This window comes from Ranitomeya imitator, chromosome 1, assembly GCF_032444005.1.
Source record: "Ranitomeya imitator isolate aRanImi1 chromosome 1, aRanImi1.pri, whole genome shotgun sequence".
NCBI classification, from domain to species: Eukaryota; Metazoa; Chordata; class Amphibia; order Anura; family Dendrobatidae; genus Ranitomeya; species Ranitomeya imitator.
This window is the reverse complement of record NC_091282.1, coordinates 630,543,299-630,570,262: the sequence shown is the minus strand read 5'-3', so window position 1 is coordinate 630,570,262 and position 26,964 is coordinate 630,543,299. Positions and strand designations below refer to the sequence as shown.

At 42.5% G+C, this 26,964-nt stretch overlaps 1 protein-coding gene across 1 annotated transcript; it reads right to left on the bottom strand.

Annotated features, from left to right (window-relative positions):
* Window positions 1-3,650: 3,650 nt before the first annotated feature.
* LOC138637996 (C-reactive protein-like) lies at window positions 3,651-26,208 on the bottom strand. Its single transcript, XM_069726942.1, has 3 exons — window positions 26,105-26,208; window positions 14,046-14,101; window positions 3,651-5,021 (listed from the first exon to the last, which is right to left on the bottom strand). The coding sequence occupies exons 2-3, from the start codon at window positions 14,098-14,100 to the stop codon at window positions 4,420-4,422; spliced, it is 657 nt and encodes a 218-aa protein (XP_069583043.1). The 5' UTR covers window position 14,101; window positions 26,105-26,208; the 3' UTR covers window positions 3,651-4,419.
* Between the last annotated feature and the right edge of the window lie 756 nt (window positions 26,209-26,964).

Genomic DNA, 26,964 nt, shown 5'->3' with positions numbered 1-26,964 from the left:
AACGCCTAATTCTAGGAATTAAGGACCTGCGAATGACGTCGCGGCTTCTGATTGGTCTCGTGCCAGTCACATGGGCGGCACGCGACCAATCAGAAGCCGCGACATCATTCGCAGGTCCTGAAGGCGCTCATTTTAAACAATGAAGCCGGCCGGTTACCAGCGTGATGTCCAGGGGCCGCCGGAGAGGTGAGCATATCAATATTTTTTATTTTAATTCTTTATTTTACACATCCCTATGGATCCCAGGGCCTGAAGGAGAGTTTCCTCTCCTTCAGACCCTGGGAACCATCAGGATACCTTCCGATACTTGATGTCCCATTGACTTGTATTGGTATCGGATATCGGTATCGGCGATATCCGATATTTTTCGGGTATCGGCCGATACTATCCGATACCGATACTTTCAAGTATCGGACGGTATCGCTCAACACTACTCAACACTACTAATTAACAATAGTGATAAAGAATCTAATTTTTCTTGTTAAGCCTAAGAGGAGATCTGGTCTGCAAATTATAAATCCAATACGCCTCTCTTGTCAAGAGGCGTCTCTTAATGTCTCCTCCCATTTAACTTTCTCTATACCCTGGATGGTCATGGCTGCAGCATTACCATTATGACAGGTGGCAAAATGCTTAGCTACCATAGATACATTTCTATTGCAACTACTATAATTATTAATATCTCTGATATGCTCTGATATTCTTAATTTGAGTTTTCTCGTGGTGCATCCCACATATGCAACTGCACATTCTAAACAATTTATTTTATATACCATGTTTTTTGAGTGACAATTTATGAAATCTTTAATTTTATAGTTTTTAGAATTGTCAAAATTAGTAAATGTTTTATTTACTCTGTTTACGAAATGCGCACGTACTGCAAGCAGTTGTGCCACATTTAAAAATATCCCTTACATTCTAACCATGTGTTAGTTCTAGCTTTTGATATATACTGACTAGGGGAAATCTTGTCACCAATCGTGGGAGCTTTTCTAGCTACCACATTAATACCGTCTTTAACCCCTTTACCCCAAAGGGTGGTTTGCACGTTATGACCGGGCCAATTTTTACAATTCTGACCACTGTCCCTTTATGAGGTTATAACTCTGGAACGCTTCAACGGATCCCGGTAATTCTGACACTGTTTTCTCGTGTCATATTGTACTTCATGATAGTGGTAAAATTTCTTTGATATTACCTGCGTTTATTTGTGAAAAAAATGGAAATTTGGCGAAAATTTTGAAAATTTCGCAATTTTCCAAATTTGAATTATTATGCAATTAAATCACAGAGATATGTCACACAAAATACTTAATAAGTAACATTTCCCACATGTCTACTTTACATCAGCACAATTTTGGAACCAACATTTTTTTTGGAAGGGAGTTATAAGGGTTAAAAGTTGACCAGCAATTTCTCATTTTTACAACACCATTTTTTTTTTAGGGACCACATCACATTTGAAGTCATTTTGAGGGGTCTATATGATAGAAAATACCCAAGTGTGACACCATTCTAAAAACTGCACCCCTCAAGGTGCTCAAAACCACATTCAAGAAGTTTATTAACCCTTCAGGTGTTTCACAGGAATTTTTGGAATGTCTAAATAAAAATGAACATTTAACTTTTTTTCACAAAAAATTTACTTCAGCTCCAATTTGTTTTATTTTACCAAGGGTAACAGGAGAAAATGGACCCCAAAAGTTGTTGTACAATTTGTCCTGAGTACACCGATACCCCATATGTGGGGGAAAACCACTGTTTGGGCGCATGACTTTGCGATTTTTGTGAGGCAGAATGACCAAAAACCAGCTATTCATGAATTTCTTTTGGGGGAGGCGTTTATACCGTTCCGCGTTTGGTAAAATTGATAAAGCAGTTTTATTCTTCGGGTCAGTACGTTTACAGCGATACCTCATTTATATCTTTTTTTATGTTTTGGTGCTTTTATACGATAAAAACTATTTTATAGAAAAAAGAATTATTTTTGCATCGCTTTATTCTGAGGACTATAACTTTTTTATTTTTTTGCTGATGATGCTGTATTGCAGCTCTTTTTTTGCGGGACAAGATGACGTTTTCAGCGGTACCATGTTTATTTATATCCGTCTTTTTGATTGCGTGTTATTCCACTTTTTGTTCGGCGGTATGGTAATAAAGCGTTGTTTTTTGCCTCGTTTTTTTTTTTTTACGGTGTTTACTGAAGAGGTTAACTAGTGGGCCAGTTTAATAGGTCGGGTCGTTACGGACGCGGCGATACTAAATATGTGTACTTTTATTTTTGTTTTTTTAAATTTAGATAAAGAAATGTATTTATGGGAATAATATATATATTTTTTTTTCATTATTTAGGATTTTATATTTTTTTTTCCACATGTGGAAAATTTTTTTTTTTACTTTTTTTCTTTGTCCCAGGGGGGACATCACAGATCGCTGATCTGACAGTTTGCACAGCACTCTGTCAGATCAGCGATCTGACTTACAGCAGTGCAGGGTTACCAAGTGCCTGCTCTGAGCAGGCTCTGTCAAGCCACCTCCCTCCCTGCAGGACCCGGATTCTGCGGCCATTTTGGATCCGGGTCTGCTGCAGGGAGAGAGGTAAGGAGACCCTTATCGCGTTGCTGCGGGGGTCTCAGGGAAGCCCGCAGGGAGCCCCCTCCCTGCGCGATGCTTCCCTATACCGCCGGCACACCGCGATCATGTTTGATCGCAGTGTGCCGGGGGTTAATGTGCCGGGAGCAGTCCGTGACCGCTCCTGGCACATAGTGCCGGATGTCATCTGCGATAGGCAGCTCACACCTGGCCGCGATCGGCCACGCTCCCCCCGTGAGCACAGCCGATCGCGCTGGACGTACTCTTCCGTCCGTGAGAATTAAGGCCCACCCCACATGGACAGAATAGTACGTCCAATGGCAGAAAGGGGTTAAGTATATTAGACAGTATGTCATCCTGTTCCAAAGTAGGTAAACGTTTATGTATAATAGATTTAATTTCCCTAAAATGGGCACTGTATTGTAGACATACATATGTTTTTTTCTGTTCATTTTTTTGATTTTTTTGACCTGCCTCCGTTTTATTACCAGATATTAGAAGTTTTTCTCTATCTTTTTTTCCACTATGTTACGGGCTCTTTTCAGGCACCAATTCGGGTGTTTGCCTTTATTTAATCGTGCCTCCAAATTCTCATATTCATTTTCTCTCTCCTCTGTTTTACTACAGTTTCTCTTTATTCTTGTAAATTCACCTACCGGGATGGATTTTATTGTATGGGCTGGATGGCCACTATCAGCATGTAGCATGTATCTGACCTAAAATCCTATCAGGATAGGTCACATAGTACTTTAATAGTATCACCCGCACATAAGTGATTAGACATGAGTAAGATCGGTTAGATCGAAACGCGTAGTCTATATTCTCTGTCTATAAGTAAGGACTTGCTATATTTTACATTTTGGATGTACTAATAAAGCTTTTCAAGTTTTAAGAAGCTGGAATCTACACCTACTTTCTTCATGCATGCTGTTGTTTCACGTCTGGATCAGGACGGAGATTCCCGTGCTTCACAGGTCTGTCGGTGAGCTGGCTGAGGCTGTTTAAGCCGCATTTCTTATCTTCAGGTTTACTGATACTAGTAAATAAGTTGACAGGCGGTCTTATGGTTTTTTTTTATTTTTAGGAAGTCCCAAGAAATACAATACAATTTATAGACATAAAGGACACGTCTGAAATGTCAGTCATGTATATTTCATTAATCAGCTGTGTATTATATGACTATACATCTACATTATAAGATAGTTTATCATGATTATATAGGAACAGAAATCATAGCGCACCTACAGTAACGAAAAAACAATTCTGCATGGACAGAGGTCACCTTTTCCCTTGTTGAGTGACATTCCCAGAGCTTACTCTACAGAAATGCATCTCTTCAATTACAGAAAGTACCCCTGGTCAGAAAATTACATTTTTATACTTAAATGTTGGTCCCAGAGGTTACTCTAATATAAAAGCATCTCTACAATTTCAGAAATGTTTCCAGTCAGATGTCCACTATTTTTTATGTGTCATTTCCACAGGTGACCCTACAAAAAAGCAGATCTACAATTTCGGAAATGTCCCTTTGGTAAGGGTCCACTTTTTTTTTTTACAAGTGTCATTCACAGAGGTTGCCCTAAAATAAGATCTGTAGAATTTCAAAATTATTCCATGGTCAGAGGTCCACCATTTTCTATGTAAGTGTTGTTCCCAGTGGTTACCCTACGAAATAGCATCTCTACAATTTCAGATATTATTCCCTGGTCAGAGGTGCGCTGTTTTCTACATAAGTGTCGTTCCCAAAGATAGCCCAACAAAATAGCATTTACAAAGACTTTGGCTTATACTAGATATAATGTAATTGTTCTCATCAGTGAATATACATTAAGGTTTTAAGGATGGTTTATACAAGATGACATCTCCATAAAGCTCGTAGTCCACAGACTCCCAGCTAATGACACTTCCACTACAGTAATAACAATTATCATAGTACATTGACTGCATCTCGCTGGGGTGGAGTGCGCGATCCCACACATTGACGTTTCTAATTTCACCCACATAAGAGGGTGCTCCTTTGTAAAAGTTTAGGTTCTGCCCAAGGACCACAGTAACATTTGAATCTATGATATAACCTGGTCTTAAAACTTTCCTTGGGAAGAGTTTCCCATTGACAACTAAATGGATGACCCCTGTGCTGGATTCCCAGGATGCACAGATAAGTCTCCACTCCATGCTCTCTTTACTGGTTTTAATGGATAGAAAAACTCCGCCTATGACAATGTTGTAATACTCTCCATGTTGGTAGAGATGGAACTGTGTCATGGACTTTTCTCCATCCATTCTTAAGAAGGAGTCTGTCTGAATGTTGTCCGTATAGGACTGCACGCACGCGGTAATTTCCCTCAATGGTTCTATGATGTTTGGCTTCAAAACCACTCTTGCTGTTGCACTGGATGTAGAAAACACGAACGATGCTCCATGCAAATCTAAAAGAAAAAACAACAATGCGTGACAAAAAGCTCTGTGTCTCCATGATTCGTAATAGCCTTGATGCAATTGGCCTTTTAACCCTTTCCCAACCGATGCAGTATATATACATCATGGTGAAATCCTGCCACAGGAGGCTGTCAGCTAAATGAATGTCAGCTGATTCTAACAACTGACACCCGACACTCAGTGCCATCTTGGCACTTTAACCAGCTAAATGCTTCGATCGATATCAATCGCAAAATTTAGTAGGCATGCAGAGGGAGGGAGCCCCCTCTGCCCTCCAATCGGCGCATCCCATGATCGATTGTTGCCATGCTGACCAAATGTCGTAATGATGACATGCGGGTCCCCAGAGCTAGCAAACTTGCTACACCATGCTCAGATCATGGTGAAGCAAGTTTGTTTGTCAGTGCAGCGCTGACAGTTTGTAAAGCAAATCAATGCTCCTGCTTTGCTATGCTTTATAAGAAATCAGACTTACAAAAAGTGAAACTCCCACAGAGGGACAAAATGAAAACAAAATGTAAAAATATATATATTTTAAAGAATCACAAAATAATAAAAGAATATACAGTATATACTGTATTTTTCAGAAAAAACAAAACAAAAAACAAAGTATACATATTTGGTATTGCCGCATCTGGAATCACCCAACCTATAAAACTGTCCCATCAGTTGACCTCTTTTGTGAACACCGTAAAAGAAAAAAAAAAACTGGGAAAAAAAATGCTTTAGCGTCATACCGCCGAACATAAAGTGGAATAAAACAAGATCAAAAAGACTAATGTAAATAAAAATCTCTGAAAATGTCATCTTGCCCCACAAAAACCAAGCTGTGATACAACTCCATCAGCGGAAAAATAAAAGTTATAGATCTCAGAATAAAGCGATGCAAAACTAATTATTAGTACTATAAAAGTTTTTATTGTGTAAAAGCAGCAAAACATTAAAAAATGTGAGGTATCCCTGTAATCATACTGACCCGACGAATAAAGCTGCCTTATCAATTTTACTACACGCGGAACGGAATTTAAAAATAAAAAAAATCCTGAATTGCTGTTTTTTGTTCATTCTGCCTTCCAAAAATTGGAATAGAAAGCAATCAAAAAATGTCATGTGCCTGAAAATGGTACCAATAAAAATGTCAACTTGTCCCGCAAAAAACAAGACCTCACTTGACTCTATCGGCCAAAATACGAAAAAATGCATAGCTCTCAAAATATAGTGATGCAAAAACTATTTTTTGCAATAAAAAACATCTTTTAGTGTGTGACAGCTGCCAAACATAAAAACCTGATATAAATCTGGTATCGCAGTAATCGCACCGACCTGAAGAGTAAAGTCATCTAATCACTTATACCACATGAAGAATGGCGTAAAAAATAAATAAACCTATTATTCACTTGCTGTTTTATTCATTTTGCCTCCCAAAGAGCACAGTAAGGCAAGTTGCACATTTATCCTGCTCTCTGCGCTTGGCACTTATGGAGCGCCCGCTAGGGCTGTGGGGTACTCGGGCCGGGTCCGACGGTTATTAAAGGGGTGGTCATAGCAGCAGTGACCCGGTCCGTGGCCCAAGGCATCCAATAAAAGGCTAATTGAAAATTAAAGGGGAAATAAAGTTTGTGGGGGATTGTTTGTGACGCCACCCGTGGTATTCGGCAATGGATGGCCGATGCTGCGGTTCAGGTCCACTGGGGCAGTTGTTGATGCATCAGAGTTGGTATAGCTCTCCATGGGTAGAGCTAGGCCCCAGGGCAGTTATGGTGTTAAATATGATGGTGATGGTCATTGTAGTGCAGGGCAGATAACGCAGTAATAATGCAGGGTGCAGCTTCCACATTTTTACTCACAGTTCTTAATCCCCAGCCAGGTTGCTGTTTCCTCCGGGTCGGTGGTTCAAATAGCTGTCTGGTAATTTGGGGTACACTTTGCCAGAACCCCCTTCTTATGTTCCTTTTCTGGCTGTCTCACTGCTCTGACTCCTGCCTCTCCTACCTTGCGCCATCACACACAGTGTCCCAAGCCAGCAGCCTCGGATCTTGTCGGGCGCCGTCCTTCTGGTCCCCTTGATCCTATGTGGCTGCCTATTCAGCGAGTGTGTGTGGTTGTGGCTGTGGCATGTACAGATATCATAGCCTCTGGCTGGCTAGCTGAGTCTAGTAGTTCTCCACTAGTCTGGAGGCCAGTTCTCCCAGTGCAACCTGGTCCCTCCACCCAACTACAGTCGGCATGGATACGGGCCCCACAAGTGGATTCCTCACTACCTGTGCCCCTAGGACCCCTTCTTCCTCTCTCACTCTCTTGAAGTTCTCTCTGTCCTCTGGTGTTGGGACGAGCTCCTCACTACTCAAGTCCCCAGCTCCAACTGTCTCACTCCCTTAATAACTCCTCCCTCTTGTTTCCATAACAACTCTACTCTCTCCACCCAAACCCTCTACCCAGTCCCTCCCTGCGCCTGAGAGTTCTGGTGTTGGATGCGAGTGTCTGGGTTCTGAGTAGTGCCCCCCTCCTTACCTGAGAGCGGAGTACCACACCTCTGACTGAGGTGCAGTACCTCTGTGGTGACTGAACCCCCAGGGGCCCCACACTTGCACCAGGGTTTCCATGTAAATCTCTGAAATACATGCTTCAGAAGGAACCCCAGGAGGAAGATTCCTTATAATGAGGCAGATGGAGGCACTGTGGACGCCATCTGACCTGTGATCCAGCGGTGTACGTCTTTTTAGGCTAGTCAGCCAGTTTTGTGAATTTCTGAGAAAAAGAGCACCTCTGAACAGAGGCCAAATGGAGTCCAGAGTAACTCTGGGGTTTTATCTGAATCACATCACTCAGAGATTTAGATCTAAACCCCAATGTAAATGCTCAGCGTAGAGTGCAGGATAAATGTGATCCCAAACGACATGTAAAATGTTCCCAATAAAAGCTTCAATTCAATCCACCAAAAAAATCCCCACTCAGGCTATCATCTGTCAGCGGAAAAATAGGGGGCTTCTAGGTTAGTGGAAGCACAAAGGCTCTGGAAAAGCAAAATGGCTCCTTCCTTCTCAAAATGAATTCAGCAAATTCTGAGCATCCAAATCAAATGCCACCCTCCCTACTGAACCCCACAGTATAGCTTAACTATATATAGTGTCCACATGTTTGGCGTTTCTGAAGCGATGAGAGTCTGTCTAACTTACGGGTGCATAACTCCAGAAGCACGAGCTGGGCCCTACAATGTACGGGCGCTACAACGGCAGTGTGAAATTGTCACTAAGCAATATCCACTGCTGCTTGTTTCTGGAAAATAGCCATGAAGTCAAAATCATCACTAAACCTGTAGATAAATTCCCAAAGGAGTGTAACAGCCATATACCACTGCACAGGTATAGCTATGGTTGTAATGTAGAATAAAATAAAGTGTCGTCTATGTCAAGCAACTTGCCCAAGGCAGATTTAAGTAAACCCAGCATAGACTTTTATTTTTGGAGCTAACTACAGGATGGTAGTGCGGCGGTTCGCTCCCTCCAGACCCTGCTGTAAAGGGTTTGGGTGTGTCAGTGTTTGTTTGCAAGCGGCAGTGTAACACAGAGCCAAGAGCAGCGAACGCATGGCACCCCTCAGCGTGACACGGTGGTGCAGTCGCCTTCAGCAACCGGTCTCGGATACGGACTGTTGTGACGCCCGGCTGCGACTAGATACATAATAGATGATAGATAATAGATGACAAATAATAGATGGTTAATAGATAATAGATAGATAAGAGACAGATAATAGATATATAATAATAGATATATAGATTATAGATGATAGAGAATAGATGATAGATAGTAGATAGATAATAGATAGATAACAAATAGATAATTGATAGCTAAAAGATAGATAGGTAAATAACAGGTAAATAGATAAAATACAGATAGATAGATAAAAAAGAATATAAGAAAAAAGGCAACACTCCAATAAATGATGAGAAAATGATGGGCTTTATTAGCCCATATAGTGTGGCAACATTTTGGCTGTGACTAGCCTTTCTCAAGCCACTTGAGAAATGCTTGAGAAAGGCTGGTGACAGCCAAAACGTTGCCACACCATAAGGGCTAATTAGTTCCACTTTTTTCATCATTCATTAGAGTGTTGCCTCTTTTTTTCTTTTTTTATTATTTATACAAATGGATATTTGTTTGGAGGACCCTGCACCCTGAATTCATCTATACGGTGCTGTTTCATTTTTTTTTTCTAGATAATAGATAGATAGATAATAGATAGATGGATAATAGATAGATAACAAATATAGATAATAGATATATAATAGATAGTTAATAGATAAATAGATAATAGATAGATGATAGATAATAGAAAAATAGATACCGTATATACTCGAGTATAAGCCGACCCGAGAATAAGCCGACCCCCCTAATTTTGCCACAAAAAACTGGGAAAACTTATTGACTCGAGTATAAGCCTAGGGTGGAAATGCAGTATTTACCGGTGAATTTCAAAAATAAAAATAGATCATTATTTCCCCATAGCTGTGCCATATAGTGCTCTGCACCGTTCATATTTCCCCATAGCTGTGCCCCATATAGTGCTCTGCACCATTCATTGTGCCCCATAGCTGTGCCCCATATACAGTGCTCTGCACCGTTCATTGTTCCCTATAGCTGTGCCCCATATAGTGCTCTGCACCGTTCATTGTGCCCCATAGCTGTGCCCATATACGGTGCTCTGCACCGTTCATTGTGCCCCATAGCTGTGCCCATATACGGTGCTCTGCACCGTTCATTGTGCCCCATAGCTGTGCCCATATACGGTGCTCTGCACCGTTCATTGTGCCCCATAGCTGTGCCCCATATACAGTGCTCTGCACCGTTCATTGTTCCCTATAGCTGTGCCCCATATACGGTGCTCTGCACCGTTCATTGTGCCCCATAGCTGTGCCCATATACGGTGCTCTGCACCGTTCATTGTGCCCCATAGCTGTGCCCATATACGGTGCTCTGCACCGTTCATTGTGCCCCATAGATGCTCCACATAAATCTCTGCCGCCGCTGCTGCTGCTGCAATAAAAAAAAAAAAACACATACTCACCTCCCTTGATTGCAGCTCCCAGCGTCTCGTTCCGGCGCCTCCATCTTCCCGGCGTCTCTGCTCTGACTGATCAGGCAGAGGGCGCCGCGCACACTATATGCGTCATTGCGCCCTCTGACCTGAACAGTCAGAGCGCAGACGCCGGGAAGATGGAGGCGCCGGCCGGGAAGATGGAGCGACGCCCGGCGGCTGGAACGCGGACAGGTGAATATGCTATACTTACCTAGTCCTGGCGATCCTCGCGCTGTCCCTCTGCCTGGTCTTCGGTGCCGCAGCTTCTTTCTCTATCAGCGGTCACCGGCACCGCTGATTAGAGGAATGAATAGACGGCTCCGCCCCTATGGGAGGTGGAGCCGCCTATTCATTTTTTTAATGAGCGGTCCCACGTGACTGCTGAAGAGGGGAAGACACTGCAGCACAGAAGCCCGTGGGACGGCAGGGACAGCGCGAGGATCGCTGGGACTAGGTAAGTATACCTCAGCGCCCTCACCCCCTCACCCGCCGACCCTGCCACCCACCTTGACTCGAGTATAAGCCGAGAGGGGCACTTTCAGCCCAAAAATTTGGGCTGAAAATCTCGGCTTATACTCGAGTGTATACGGTAATAGGCAGATAATAGATAGATATATGATAGATAGATAGATAACAGATAGATGAATATACAGGGTGGGCCATTTATATGGATATACCTAAATAAAATGGGAATGGTTGGTGATATCAACTTCCAGTTTGTGGCCCATTAGTATATGGGAGGGGGGAAACTTTTCAAGATGGGTGGTGACCATGGCGGCTATTTTTAAGTCAGCCATTTTGGATCCAACATTTATTTTTCCAATAGGAAGAGGGTCATGTGACACATCAAACTTATTGAGAATTTCACAAGAAAAATAATGGTGTGCTTGGTTTTAACGTAACTTTATTATTTCATGAGTTATTTACAAACCTATGACCACTTATAAAATGTGTTCAAAGTGCTGCCCATTGTGTTGGATTATCAATGCAACCCTCTTCTCCCACTCTTGACACACTGATAGCAACACCGCAGAAGAAATGTAGCACAGGCTTCTAGTATCCGTTGTTTCAGATGTTACATTATGGTAGACAATAGGTAGATCATAGATAAATAGATAAAAGATACTAGGGAGACAATAGATAGATAGATAATAGATAACAGATAGATGATAGATACAGTGCCTTGCAAAAGTATTCGGCTCCCTGGAACTTTTCAACCTTTTCCCACATATCATGCTTCATATATAAAGATACCAAATGTAAATTTTTGGTGAAGAATCAAGAACAAGTGGAACACTATTGTGAAATTGAACTAAATTTATTGGTTATTTTAAATTTTTGTAGAAATTCAAAAACTGAAAAGTGGGGCGTGCAATATTATTCGGCCCCTTTAACTTAATACCTTTAACTTAATTGCTCCACCTTTTCCTGCGATTACAGCTGCAAGTTGCTTGGGGTATGTGTCTATCAGTTTTGTACATCGAGAGACTGAATGGGGCCCCAAATGCTAACATATTGCACATCACACAAAAGCATTTCGGTTGTATTTACAAGCGCTGAGTTCAGGCCGCTAAATGAGTTTGATCAACAATACTGAAGTTGTTCAACGCTTGTTTCCCGGCCTCTTTCCACCAGCTGAGGAATAATGATGGGACAGAACGATCACTAACAGATCACCATATACAGTATCATGTTATCAGCAGCACATCTACAGTTTACACGGTGATGTCTTGCTGAGAACAAGGATTTTTGTTCAAGCAAAAACATCTGAATATGCAGCATGTCACGTGTTTAGTAAAATACACTCCATATATTATAATGTGCACCACAGTCCTCCATATAGTATAGTACACTCCCTATAGTCCTCCATATATTAAAATACACTGCTCAGTCCTCCATATAGCATAATACACTCCTCATAGTGCTCCATATAGTATACTGCACCGCCATAGTCATCCATGTAGTACAATTCACTTCCCATAGTATAATGCACCCCATAGTTCTTCATATAGTATAACGCATTCCCCATAGTCCTCGATACAGTATAATGCAGCCCACATATAGTATAATGCAGCCACCACCCTACAGAGTATAATGCAGCCACCCCAGAGTATAATGCAGCCACCCCATAGAATATAATACAGCCCACCTCCCCATAATATATAATGTAGCCACCATAGAATATAATGCAGCCCCCATAGTATATAGCACAACCCGCATAGCAGATAACACAGCCCACGTAGCAGTATGCAGCACAGCCCACGTAGCAGTATACAGCACAGCCCACGTAGCAGTATACAGAACAGCCCACACAGCAGTATACAGCACAGCCCACACAGTAGTATACAGCACAGCTCACATAGTAGTATACAGCAGAGCCCACACAGTAGTATACAGCAGAGCCCACACAGTAGTATACAGCACAGCCCACACAGTAGTATACAGCACAGCCCACACAGTAGTATACAGCACAGCCCACACAGTAGTATACAGCACAGCCCACACAGTAGCATGCAGCACTGCCCACATAGTAGTATATAGCACAGCCCACATAGTAGTATACAGCACAGCCCACATAGTATACAGCAGAGCCCACACAGTAGTATACAGCACAGCCCATATAATAGTATACAGCAGAGCCCACATAGTAATATACAGCAGAGCCCACATAGTAGTATATAGCAGAGCCCACATAGTAGTATACAGCAGAGCCCACATAGTAGTATACACAGAGCCCACATAGTAGTATACAGCAGAGCCCACATAGTAGTATACAGCAGAGCCCACATAGTAGTATACACAGAGCCCACATAGTAGTATACAGCAGAGTCCACATAGTAGTATACAGCAGAGCCCACATAGTAGTATACAGCAGAGCCCACATAGTAGTATACAGCAGAGCCCACGTAGTATATAGCAGAGCCCACATAGTAGTATATAGCAGAGCCCACATAGTAGTATACAGCAGAGCCCACATAGTAGTATACAGCAGAGCCCACATAGTAGTATACAGCAGAGCCCACGTAGTATATAGCAGAGCCCACATAGTAGTATATAGCAGAGCCCACATAGTAGTATACAGTAGAGCCCACATAGTAGTATACAGCACTACCTACATAGTAGTATACAGCACTACCCACATAGTAGCATACAGCAGAGCCCACAGGGTAGTATATAGCAGAGCCCACATAGAAGTATACAGCACAGCCCACATCTCTCCTCCCCCTCTGCCCCCACCCCCCCCCCCCGAGAATGGTCCCACAGTCCGGTAAAAAAAAAATACTCCTCACCTCCCCTCGTGCCTGCGGTGCTCCCTGCTCCTGTCTCGGCGGCTGCCGCTGCTCTGCCTGGGACACAGTGAGTGCGCGCGCACCCGCAGTGTCAGAGGCAGAGCGGGGAATGATGGGAGAGGGAGCGTCAGGTGACACTCTCTCCTCCATCATTGCATTCAACTGTACTAGTGTCATAGTTGAGTCCGGCCCTGGATATAGATGATAGATAATAGATAGATAATAGATTGTTAATAGATAGATAATAGATAAATAGATAATAGGTAGATAATAGATGGATAGATGATAAATAGATAATAGATAAATATATAATAGGTAGATAATAGATACATTGATAATTGATAAATCGATAAAAGATAGATAGATAAAAGAGAGATAATAGATAGATGATAGATAGAAAAATAGATAATAGGTAGATAGTAGATAAATAATAGATAAATAGATTAAAGACAGATAGATGATAGATAGATAGATAGATAGATAGATAGATAGATAATAGATAGGTGATAGGTAGAAAGATAATATATAATAGATAAATATTAGAGAGATAGATGATAGATAGATAGAAAATATAGATAGATAAAAGATAGTTGATAGATAATAGATAGATAATACATAAATAATACATAGATATTGTGACTGACTTACTCTCTAGGGCACAACATCCGGTGATGACCACAAACAGTAGAACTTGGATCTTCATCCTATACAGAGACAACAGGATGTCATTCTTGTTGATGTTTGTATGTTACTACCAATAAATACTAGTCACTGCTAGAGTTGAATGGATCAATCGATTTTGAGTCAAATTTCCTTAAATTCACAAGTCCCCTTGCACTCAAAAAGTTTGTGATTTGATTTGTGAGGCTTGCTGAAAAAAAATGCCTGGCACCATTTTACAGACTTCTGAAGACTCAATGTGGACTGAAAGCATCAAGAGTGGCGGTGCTGGCATCCCCATAATGACCTGCAGTTATTGCATCACACGGTCTAGTGCAGCCAATTGGGGAAGATTATCATGGAGTATAAAAATTGGGGGCTGAACAAGGAGCGCCATTTTAAACTTCTAGGGATAAGAGGTCAGAGGGCAACACTCATTCCACATAGGGATAGAAAAATGCCTAAAGGTACCGTCACACTAAGCGATGCTGCAGCGATACCGACAACGATCCGGATTGCTGCAGCGTCGCTGTTTGGTCGCTGGAGAGCTGTCACACAGACAGCTCTCCAGCGACCAACTATGACCAACTATGCCGGTAACCAGGGTAAACATTGGGTTACTAAGCGCAGGGCCGCGCTTAGTAACCCGATGTTTACCCTGGTTACCAGCGTAAAAGTTAAAAAAAACAAACACTACATACTTACCTTCCGCTGTCTGTCCCTCGGCGCTCTGCTTCTCTGCCCTGTGTAAGCACAGTGGCCGGAAAGCACAGCGGTGACGATGTTTACCCTGGTTACCAGCGAAGACATCGCTGAATCGGCGTCACACACGCCGATTCAGTGATGTCTGCAGGGAGTCCAGCGACGAAATAAAGTTCTGGACTTTCTGCAGCGACTAACGACATCACAGCAGGATTCTGATCGCTGCTGTGTGTCAAACTGAACGATATCGCTAGCCAGGACGCTGCAACGTCACGGATCGCTAGCGATATCGTTCAGTGTGACGGTACCTTAAATCTGTTTATGATGTACTACTGCAGCGCTGAAAATACCATTCCCATTCAATTATGCAGTTCCAGCCCCTCTCTATTACTTGAATCTTTGAATTACTGATTGGTCAGTGATATCCTGCTGTAACAGCACCGTAAAGAGACTGTCTGGCCCTAGGGCTCAAGTCTACACTTACTCTATGACAGGGAAAGGCAGGCACGTGACTGCAAGTATGTGATTTGCATACATGTGGTCACTGGTCAAATGCTGACTACACGTATGCAACCTCATTCAATGCAACTGTACTGACCTAAGCCAGACACATCTAGTTGGATTGTTTTGGCTCCGGACAATCCTCACAAAGCGTGCAGTGCGTGCGATGTGAGGATTCACAAATTGGAAGTTACATATAGTGACTGCAGACTTTGACCCTAAGTCCGGACACCGCCTTTAATAACAGAATTTTTTTATTCTTCACACTGCAAACAAGGAGGGAAGTTTAATACCCCTTTTTCATAATTTTGCTACTGAAGACAAATCCTGAAACTAAGGCTTGCGTGTCATTGAAAGTGTTCTTCCTGCATTGTCAGACAGGTAAGCCTTTTTTTAAAAATAAATAAATAAATAAAAACACAAGAAAAATCCTCACATTCCTGAAAATTAAACACATATGTCTACTTCACAAAGTAGACAAAGAAAAAAGAAAACCGAGATAACGATCATAAGATGCAAAAAACGTGGGGTACTTGATGAAGGTACACCAAAACACGCATCGGGGTGGGCGCATACAGGGGATACTGCTGTTTGCTCAGGTATATACTTTTGTCATACTGTACCTAATTTTTATCTGGCTGCTACTCTCTATCTGGGTTTTTAGCAAGACACATTATCTTTTATCCGATCGATCCATTACAATGAATTTAGATGCATGTGCATCTCAGTGCTTTATATGGTATAGTACTTTGCATTTTTTATTCATTCTCTCATTTTCTTCTTTCTGGTATGTTGCAGAATAATTGCAGATTTCTTAATTGATTTTTGCTTCAATAATAGCATGCTTTTTGTATCTTGTGATCGTTATCTTGTTTTTCTTTTTTTTTTCTTGTCTGCATCTTAATTCTCCGAGGATCATGTAATATCATTAGTCTGTTGCTTACAAGTACACACATTATTCCAACAATTGGGACATATGCATTATTATTATTATTATTACTTGGATTGGCATATATATATACTGTATACAGTATCTATATATATATAATTGTCTAAGTGTCTGTTTGTCTGTAACCAAAATCCCGCATCGCTGATTGGTCGAGGCTGGCCAGGCGCGACCAATCAGCGTTCATAAATAAACTACATACATATACTAGAATGAGAACAAAGACCTCCCAAGAATAAAGACAGGCCAAATGAATGTATAGTTCAAACAGTATACAAAATTTCTTAGATTAACGATAAAACACTTTTGCAATATAACATATCATAAAAAATAGCAAAAAAATGCCTCCGATCATAAACACAGGTACCACGCCCCTGGAAGAAGAATCATCGAAACGCTCGTAGGGGCTGGTTCAGGTCTCGTGCCGTCCTTGGGTAAATATGCATTGAGCTCTTTTCATGCTTTCATTGCCTGCAGTTTGGTTAGGACTATTGATCGGGTGATTCCTGTTAGGATTCTAGTATTCTTAGGGTTCAGTCCCTTATACTATTAAATGCAGCCCTTATCTTGTCCTTGATACATGCATAGGTATGTACATCTGGAACTATGTATATGGGTGAAACTCCCTCTTAGATATGCTCATTCATTTGCCCTTTACCATCTTTGTGGATATAGACTATATGGAGCCAATTTTTGGCATATCTTTTATATATGGGTGACACGTGACCTGTGTTTATGATCGGAGGCATTTTTTTGCTATTTTTTATGATATGTTATATTGCAAAAGTGTTTTATCGTTAATCTAAGAAATTTTGTATACTGTTTGAACTATACAATCATTTGACCTGTCTTTATTCTTGGGAGGTCTTTGTTCTAATTGTATGGGAATGTGTTCTTGCTATTTATATATGGACTAATATGTATGCACATATACTAGAATGAGAATAACGTGAAGGACAGTCTATGAGGGAGAGAATAACATGGAGGACAGTCTGTGAGGGAGAGAATAACATGGAGAACAGTCTGTGAGGGAGAGAATAACATGGAGGACAGTCTAAGGGAAAGAATAACATGGAGGACAGTCTGTGAGGGAGATAATAACATGGAGGACAGTGTTTGAGGGAGAGAATAACTTGGAGGACAGTCTGTGAGGGAGAGAATAACATGGAGGACAGTCTGTGATGGAAAGAGAATAACATGGAGGACAGTCTAAGGGAAAGAATAACATGGAGGACAGTCTGTGAGGGAGATAATAACATGGAGGACAGTGTGTGAGGGAGAGAATAACATGGAGGACAGTCTGTGATGGAAAGAGAATAACATGGAGGACAGGCTATGAGGGAGAGAACAACATGGAGGACATTCTGATGGAGAGAATAACATGGAGGACAGTGTCTGAGGGAGAGAATAACATGGAGGACTGTCTGTGAGGGAGAGAATAACATGGAGGACAGTGTGTGAGGGAGAGAATAACATGGAGGACAGTGTGTGAGGGAGAGAATAACATGGAGGACAGTCTGTGAGGGAGAGAATAACATGGAGGACAGTCTATGAGGGAGAGAATAACATGGAGGACAGTCTGTGAGGGAGAGAATAACATGGAGGACAGTCTGTGAGGGAGAGAATAACATGGAAGACAGTCTGTGAGGGAGAGAATAACATGGAGGACAGTCTGTGAGGGAGAGAATAACATGGAGGCCAGTCTGTGAGGGCGAGAATAACATGGACAGTCTGTGAGGGAGAGAATAATAATAATTATAATAATTTTTATTTATATAGCGCCAACAAATTCCGCAGCACTTTACAATTAAGCGCGGACATGTACAGGCAATAAATTCAGTACAAGTTAAGACAATTTAAACAGTGACATTAGGGGTGAGGTCCCTGCTCGCAAGCTTACATTCTACAAGGAAATGGGGGAACACAATAGGTGAAAAGTGCTTGTTATTTCAGGTCTGGCAATTATAATAGGGATTTTCATATAAAGCTGCATGATCCGTGCATCAGCCCGTGTGTTTAAGTGCAATAGTCAAGTATCAAGTGCAGTTATCATGTGCATGGAGGGTGTGGAGACAGATGAATAGTAGGGTGCAGATTCACATGCAGATTATATTTGGAAGGAGGGAACAGGACAAAGTTAGTTTATTTAGTAGTTGATTTGGAAAATAACATGGAGGACAGTCTGTGAGGGAGAGAATAACATGGAGGACAGTCTGTGAGGGGAGAATAACATAGACAACAGTTTGTGAGGGAGAGAATAACATGGAGGACAGTCTGTGAAGAAGAGAATAACATGGAGAACAGTCTGTGAAGGAGAGAATAACATGGAGAACAGTCTGTGAAGGAGAGAATAACATGGAGGACAGTCTGTGAGGGAGAGAATAACATGGCGGACAGTCTAAGGGAAAGAATAACATGGAGGACAGTCTGTGAGGGAGATAATAACATGGAGGACAGTCTGTGAGGAAGAGAATAACATGGAGAACAGTCTGTGAGGGAAAGAATAACATGGAGGACAGTGTCTGAGGGAGAGAATAACATGGAGGACAGTCTGTGAGAGAGAGAATAACATGGAGAACAGTCTGTGAGGGAAAGAATAACATGGAGGATAGTCTGTGAGGGAGAGAATAACATGGAGGACAGTGTCTGAGGGAGAGAATAACATGGAGGACAGTCTGTGAGGGAGAGAATAACATGGAGGACAGTCTGTGAGGGAGAGAATAACATGGAGGACAGTCTGTGAGGGAGAGAATAAGGGCTTGTTTTCACTTGCGAGGAACACGTCCGTGTCTCGCATGTGGAAACAAAGCTCTGGCGCTGGCGCTGTGGAGCGGAGCGTGCGGCTGCATAGCAACACATGGAACCACACACTCCGCTCCGGAGTGCCGGCAACAGAGCCTCGTTTCCACATGCGAGACACGGACGTGTTCCTCGCAAGTGAAAACAAGCCCTAACATGGAGGACAGTGTGTGAGGGAGAGAATAACATGGAGGACAGTCTGTGAGGGAGAAAATAACATGGAGGACAGTATGTGAGGGAGAAAATATCATGGAGGACAGTGTGTGAGCGAGAGAATAAAATGGAGGACAGTCTGAGGGAGAGAATAACATGGAGAACAGTCTGTGAGGGCGAGAATAACATGAACAGTCTGTGAGGGCAAGAATAACATGGAGGACAGTGTGTGAGGGAGAGAATAACATGGAGGACAGTCTGTGAAGGAGAGAATAACATGGAGGGCAGTCTGTGAGGGAGAGAATAACATGGAGGACAGTCTGTGACGGAGAGAATAACATGGAGGACAGTTTGTGATTCAGAGAATAACATGGAGGACAGTCTGTGAGGGAGAGAATAACATGGAGGACAGTCTGTAAGGGCGAGAATAACATGGACAGTCTGCGAGGGCGAGAATAACATGGAGGACAGTGTGTGAGGGAGAGAATAACATGGAGGACAGTCTGTGAGGGAGAGAATAACATGGAGGACAGTGTGTGAGGGAGAAAATAACATGGAGGACAGTCTGTGAGGGAGAGAATAACATGGAGGACAGTCTGTGAGGGTGAGAATAACATGGACAGTCTGCGAGGGCGAGAATAACATGGAGGACAGTGTGTGAGGGAGAGAATAACATGGAGGACAGTCTGTGAGGGAGAGAATAACATGGAGGACAGTGTGTGAGGGAGAGAATAACATGGAGGACAGTCTGTGAGGGAGAGAATAACATGGAGGACAGTCTATGAGGGAGAGAATAACATGGAGGACAGTCTGTGAGGGAGAGAATAACATGGAGGACAGTCTGTGAGGGAGAGAATAACATGGAAGACAGTCTGTGAGGGAGAAAATAACATGGAGGACAGTCTGTGAGGGAGAGAATAACATGGAGGCCAGTCTGTGAGGGCGAGAATAACATGGACAGTCTGTGAGGGAGAGAATAATAATAATTATAATAATTTTTATTTATATAGCGCCAACAAATTCCGCAGCACTTTACAATTAAGCGCGGACATGTACAGACAATAAATTCAGTACAAGTTAAGACAATTTAAACAGTGACATTAGGGGTGAGGTCCCTGCTCGCAAGCTTACATTCTACAAGGAAATGGGGGAACACAATAGGTGAAAAGTGCTTGTTATTTCAGGTCTGGCAATTATAATAGGGATTTTCATATAAAGCTGCATGATCCGGGCATCAGCCCATGTGTTTAAGTGCAATAGTCAAGTATCAAGTGCAGTTATCATGTGCATGGAGGGTGTGGAGACAGATGAATAGTAGGGTGCAGATTCACATGCAGATTATATTTGGAAGGAGGGAACAGGACAAAGTTAGTTTGTTTAGTAGTTGATTTGGAAAATAACATGGAGGACAGTCTGTGAGGGAGAGAATAACATGGAGGACAGTCTGTGAGGGGAGAATAACATGGACGACAGTTTGTGAGGGAGAGAATAACATGGAGGACAGTCTGTGAAGGAGAGAATAACATGGAGAACAGTCTGTGAAGGAGAGAATAACATGGAGAACAGTCTGTGAAGGAGAGAATAACATGGAGGACAGTCTGTGAGGGAGAGAATAACATGGCGGATAGTCTAAGGGAAAGAATAACATGGAGGACAGTCTGTGAGGGAGATAATAACATGGAGGACAGTCTGTGAGGAAGAGAATAACATGGAGAACAGTCTGTGAGGGAAAGAATAACATGGAGGAAAGTGTTTGAGGGAGAGAATAACATGGAGGACAGTCTGTGAGAGAGAGAATAACATGGAGAACAGTCTGTGAGGGAAAGAATAACATGGAGGATAGTCTGTGAGGGAGAGAATAACATGGAGGACAGTGTCTGAGGGAGAGAATAACATGGAGGACAGTCTGTGAGGGAGAGAATAACATGGAGGACAGTCTGTGAGGGAGAGAATAACATGGAGGACAGTATGTGAGGGAGAGAATAAGGGCTTGTTTTCACTTGCGAGGAACACGTCCGTGTCTCGCATGTGGAAACAAAGCTCTGGCGCTGGCGCTGTGGAGCGGAGCGTGCGGCTGCATAGCAACACATGGAGCCACACACTCCGCTCCGGAGTGCCGGCACCAGAGCTTCGTTTCCACATGCGAGACACGGACGTGTTCCTCGCAAGTGAAAACAAGCCCTAACATGGAGGACAGTGTGTGAGGGAGAGAATAACATGGAGGACAGTCTGTGAGGGAGAAAATAACATGGAGGACAGTATGTGAGGGAGAAAATAACATGGAGGACAGTGTGTGAGCGAGAGAATAAAATGGAGGACAGTCTGAGGGAGAGAATAACATGGAGAACAGTCTGTGAGTGCGAGAATAACATGAACAGTCTGTGAGGGCAAGAATAACATGGAGGACAGTGTGTGAGGGAGAGAATAACATGGAGGACAGTCTGTGAAGGAGAGAATAACATGGAGGGCAGTCTGTGAGGGAGAGAATAACATGGAGGACAGTCTGTGACGGAGAGAATAACATGGAGGACAGTTTGTGATTGAGAGAATAACATGGAGGACAGTCTGTGAGGGAGAGAATAACATGGAGGACAGTCTGTGAGGGCGAGAATAACATGGACAGTCTGCGAGGGCGAGAATAACATGGAGGACAGTGTGTGAGGGAGAGAATAACATGGAGGACAGTCTGTGAGGGAGAGAATAACATGGAGGACAGTGTGTGAGGGAGAAAATAACATGGAGGACAGTCTGTGAGGGAGAGAATAACATGGAGGACAGGCTGTGAGGGAGAGAATAACATGAAGGACAGTCTGTGAAGGAGAAAATAACATGGAGGACAGTCTGTGAAGGAGAGAATATCATGGAGGACAGGCTGTGAGGGAGAGAAAAACATGGAGGACAGTCTGTGAGTGAGAAAATAACATGGAGGACAGTCTGTGAGGGAGAGAATAAAAATATTCCCCGCTTTTAAGTTTATCATATGGTAAAATAAATGGTGTCTTTGAAAACTATAAGTCATCCTGTAGAAAATGAGCTGTCATACACCGATAGATGACTAATAAAGTTTTGACTCTTAAAGGGAACCTGTCACCTGAATTTGGCAGGACTGGTTTTGGGTCATATGGGCGGAGTTTTCGGGTGTTTGATTCACCCTTTCCTTACCCGCTGGCTGCATGCTGGCTGCAATATTGGATTGAAGTTCATTCTCTGTCCTCTATAGTACACGCCTGCACAAGGCAAGATTGCTTTGCGCAGGCGTGTACTATGGAGGACAGAGAATGAACTTCAATCCAATATTGCAGCCAGCATGCAGCCAGCGGGTAAGGAAAGAGTGAATCAAACACCCGAAAACTCCGCCCATATGACCCAAAACCAGTCCCGCCAAATTCAGGTGACAGAGTCCCTTTAAAATAAAGACAGGAGAAAAACAATGGCAGTATGTCCAATAGGTTAAAACATAAATGTAAGCACCAATGTTTATATGAATAGTAGATGGTGGCCCGATTCTAATGTATCTACTATATAATCGCCTAATTCTGTCTGTTTGTCTGTAACGGAAATCCCGCGTCGCTGATTGGTCTCGCCAGCTGCCTGCAACCAATCAGCGACAGGCGCAGTCCGGCTGCGAATTGGCCTGGGATTTGAAATACGCTTCGCTGATTGGTCATGCCTGGCCGGCCACGACCAATCAGCGATATTGGCTCAGGATTTAAACCCTACTGCACTGATTGGTCATGTCCGGCTGGGGGCGACCAATCAGCGATATTGGCGCGGGATTTAAACACCGCTTCACTGATTGGTTGTGGCCGGGTGCGACCAATCAGCGACAGGTGCAGTCCGGCCGCAAATTGGCGCAGGATTTAAACCACGCTTCGCTGATTGGTCGTGGCCGGCCGGCCACGACCAATCAAAGATATTGGCTCGGGATTTAAACCCTGCTGCGCTGATTGGTCGCGCCACTTCACTGATAATGTGTATATTTTACCCGGAAAATCCTGTGTATTCATTGCATTAGTCTTAAATCTTCATAAATAAACTACATACATATTCTAGAATACCTGATGCGTTAGAATCGGGCCACCATCTAATATATATATATACAGTATATATATATATATATATATATATGTATATACACACATACACACACACATACATATATACATGTATATGCTACTTTGTTGTCTTTTTCTTTCTACCTTACAAAGTGTACATGTTGTACATTTTTCTTTGCACACTTCATTTTTCAATAGTCCAGTATTAGACCAGTACACGCCATGTGGATGACAACGTTCTTGACCACTGGTTACCATCCATTTTTCCACAGACAGATAAGTTGAGGTCACTTGGACAGTAAAAGGCTGTGTTTGCGTTACAAAACTCAAAAAAGGTTCATTAATGTCCTAGAAGACCTCATGGTGTTATACACAGATTTTCTAGTCAGTTAGAGGCTATGCAGTCCTGCGATTTTCAGCAAATTTATTGGCCGCAAATTAAATTTTTAGGTAAAATTAAGCAAAGCTGGCGAAATTGAATTTGTAAAGCACGGAAAAAAGCAGCAAAAATGCTGTAAGTGAACCAGCCCTGAGTCCTTAGGTTTTCTAAGCATATAAAGAAGGTGGTCAGGACAATGTACATGTGAGAGCAGTGCCTAGAGCTGAACTAGAGCTGAACTCTAGGCACTGCTCTGACATGTACATGGTCCTGGACACCTCCGTTATACACCTAGAAAACCTTTGAACTCAGGGCTTATTCACTTACAGCATTTTTGCTGCTTTTTTTCCCGTGCTTTTTTTGTACAGGAAAAAATACAGCATTACAGTAACAACAACGTTTCCAAAAATCTAATTTGGTGCATTTTTTTTCCTTGCCTTTTTTCTAAATTTTAACCTGCACTGTGTCAATTCTTTCCGAGTTTTTGCTGTTTTTTTTACCCATTTAATCAAAAGCATAAAAAATCATCAAAAATGCTTTAAAAACACATGTAATGTTTGCAGAATTTACAGTGGGGCAAAAAAGTATTTAGTCAGTCAGCAATAGTGCAAGTTCCACCACTTAAAAAGATGAGAGGCGTCTGTAATTTACATCATAGGTAGACCTCAACTATGGGAGACAAACTGAGAAAAAAAAATCCAGAAAATCACATTGTCTGTTTTTTTATCATTTTTTTTTGCATTTTATGGTGGAAAATAAGTATTTGGTCAGAAACAAACAATCAAGATTTCTGGCTCTCACAGACCTGTAACTTCTTCTTTAAGAGTCTCCTCTTTCCTCCACTCATTACCTGTAGTAATGGCACCTGTTTAAACTTGTTATCAGTATAAAAAGACACCTGTGCACACCCTCAAACAGTCTGACTCCAAACTCCACTATGGTGAAGACCAAAGAGCTGTCAAAGGACACCAGAAACAAAATTGTAGCCCTGCACCAGGCTGGGAAGACTGAATCTGCAATAGCCAACCAGCTTGGAGTGAAGAAATCAACAGTGGGAGCAATAATTAGAAAATGGAAGACATACAAGGCCACTGATAATCTCCCTCGATCTGGGGCTCCACGCAAAATCCCACCCCATGGGGTCAGAATGATCACAAGAACGGTGAGCAAAAATCCCAGAACCACGCGGGGGGACCTAGTGAATGAACTGCAGAGAGCTGGGACCAATGTAACAAGGCCTACCATAAGTAACACACTACGCCACCATGGACTCAGATCCTGCAGTGCCAGACGTGTCCCACTGCTTAAGCCAGTACATGTCCGGGCCTGTCTGAAGTTTGCTAGAGAGCATTTGGATGATCCAGAGGAGTTTTGGGAGAATGTCCTATGGTCTGATGAAACCAAACTGGAACTGTTTGGTAGAAACACAACTTGTCGTGTTTGGAGGAAAAAGAATACTGAGTTGCATCCATCAAACACCATACCTACTGTAAAGCATGGTGGTGGAAACATCATGCTTTGGGGCTGTTTCTCTGCAAAGGGGCCAGGACGACTGATCCGGGTACATGAAAGAATGAATGGGACCATGTATCGTGAGATTTTGAGTGCAAACCTCCTTCCATCAGCAAGGGCATTGAAGATGAAACGTGGCTGGGTCTTTCAACATGACAATGATCCAAAGCACACCGCCAGGGCAACGAAGGAGTGGCTTCGTAAGAAGCATTTCAAGGTCCTGGAGTGGCCTAGCCAGTCTCCAGATCTCAACCCTATAGAAAACCTTTGGAGGGAGTTGAAAGTCCGTGTTGCCAAGCGAAAAGCCAAAAACATCACTGCTCTAGAGGAGATCTGCATGGAGGAATGGGCCAACATACCAACAACAGTGTGTGGCAACCTTGTGAAGACTTACAGAAAACGTTTGACCTCTGTCATTGCCAACAAAGGATATATTACAAAGTATTGAGATGAAATTTTGTTTCTGACCAAATACTTATTTTCCACCATAATATGCAAATAAAATGTTAAAAAAACAGACAATGTGATTTTCTGGATTTTTTTTTCTCAGTTTGTCTCCCATAGTTGAGGTCTACCTATGATGTAAATTACAGACACCTCTCATCTTTTTAAGTGGTGGAACTTGCACTATTGCTGACTGACTAAATACTTTTTTGCCCCACTGTATATTGGCAACATTCTGCATTTTTCACGCTATGGAAAAGCACCGTGTGAGCATAAACCTAATTAATGTTTTCACTGCTGCAGGCGTACACTAGGTTACTACTTTCCTTGCTGCCCAGGGTCCAATCTTCTATAAAATAGACCATTAATGGCAGGTAACAGAGAACAATAAGATGTAATAACCTGTGTGTGGTAGGAGCCCAAACAAGGGCTTGTCCCTATATTATCCTACTAGTCAAAAGAAGGGATCTACTCAACTTTTAAAAAGCCACCCCACAATCATTGTATTTTTTATTGTACATATCACGCATGTAGAGTAACAGAAAAGTTAACTTACTTGGATTCTGACTTGATTGTCCTACGAGGTCCAATCTAATGGGTGATGAAGTTGTGTAATGACTAAATTGCAATCACACGGTATGTGTTATCACAGGTCAGACCCCCAACCCATCCGCCGGATATTTTTCTGCTTTTTCTTCACTTTTCAATAATTCCAGGAAAACATGGGTCAAGCAGCCTGATCAGACATCCGTTGTGGCTAAAAAAAAAAAAGCTGTAGTTCTGACAACAGATTTGCTGCCACGAAGTCCTCTATATTGAGGAGCTCTGTATATCCTGGACCCACCACTGATTGGTAGCTTTCTGCCCATGTACAAGATACCAATCAGTGGTTTGGGCAGAGTTATACAGAGGTCACCATTCAGAGAACTGACAGATCAGCAGCAAATAAAACAGCGATTATATCAAAACTACACTAAGCAGCACCTACATCATGCTGTTCTCAGATGGGATAGTAAAAACCTGGCGACAGATTCCCTTTAGAGTTAGGGCCCCATGAACATTAGACTAACATAACCCAAACCTACCAACATAGATGGGTTTGGCCGATAGTCTAATCTGTATGGAGTCTCTTGGCTGTCCCATTTATAGATGATGTTAAGACATGTCTGATTTTGGATGGTCAATCTTTTTGTTCTCTAAGACATTAGCTTTAGAGTGTGGCATGTTCAGGGAACACAGGGCCAGCTGTTGTAGACCAGAACTGAGTTCTCTTTGCCCTGAACCTCTCGTCTAAACAGGAGTCATACAGGAGAAGAGTGTTGTGCTGTGGAGTTTGTGCTTCTCTCACTTGTAGTTTGGGAGTCCTTGCTATCCCCCCATCCAAGGTACCAGATCCGTCTTCAGACAAGACAGGAG

Excerpts from the sequence above, each read along its gene's own strand:
- LOC138637996 (XM_069726942.1), bottom strand. The coding sequence starts at position 14,100 with ATGAAGATCCAAGTTCTACTGTTTGTGGTCATCACCGGATGTTGTGCC. Across the intron at positions 5,022-14,045 it reads CGGATGTTGTGCCCTAGAGA|ATTTGCATGGAGCATCGTTC; the intron begins GTAAGTCAGTCA and ends TTTTTCTTTTAG.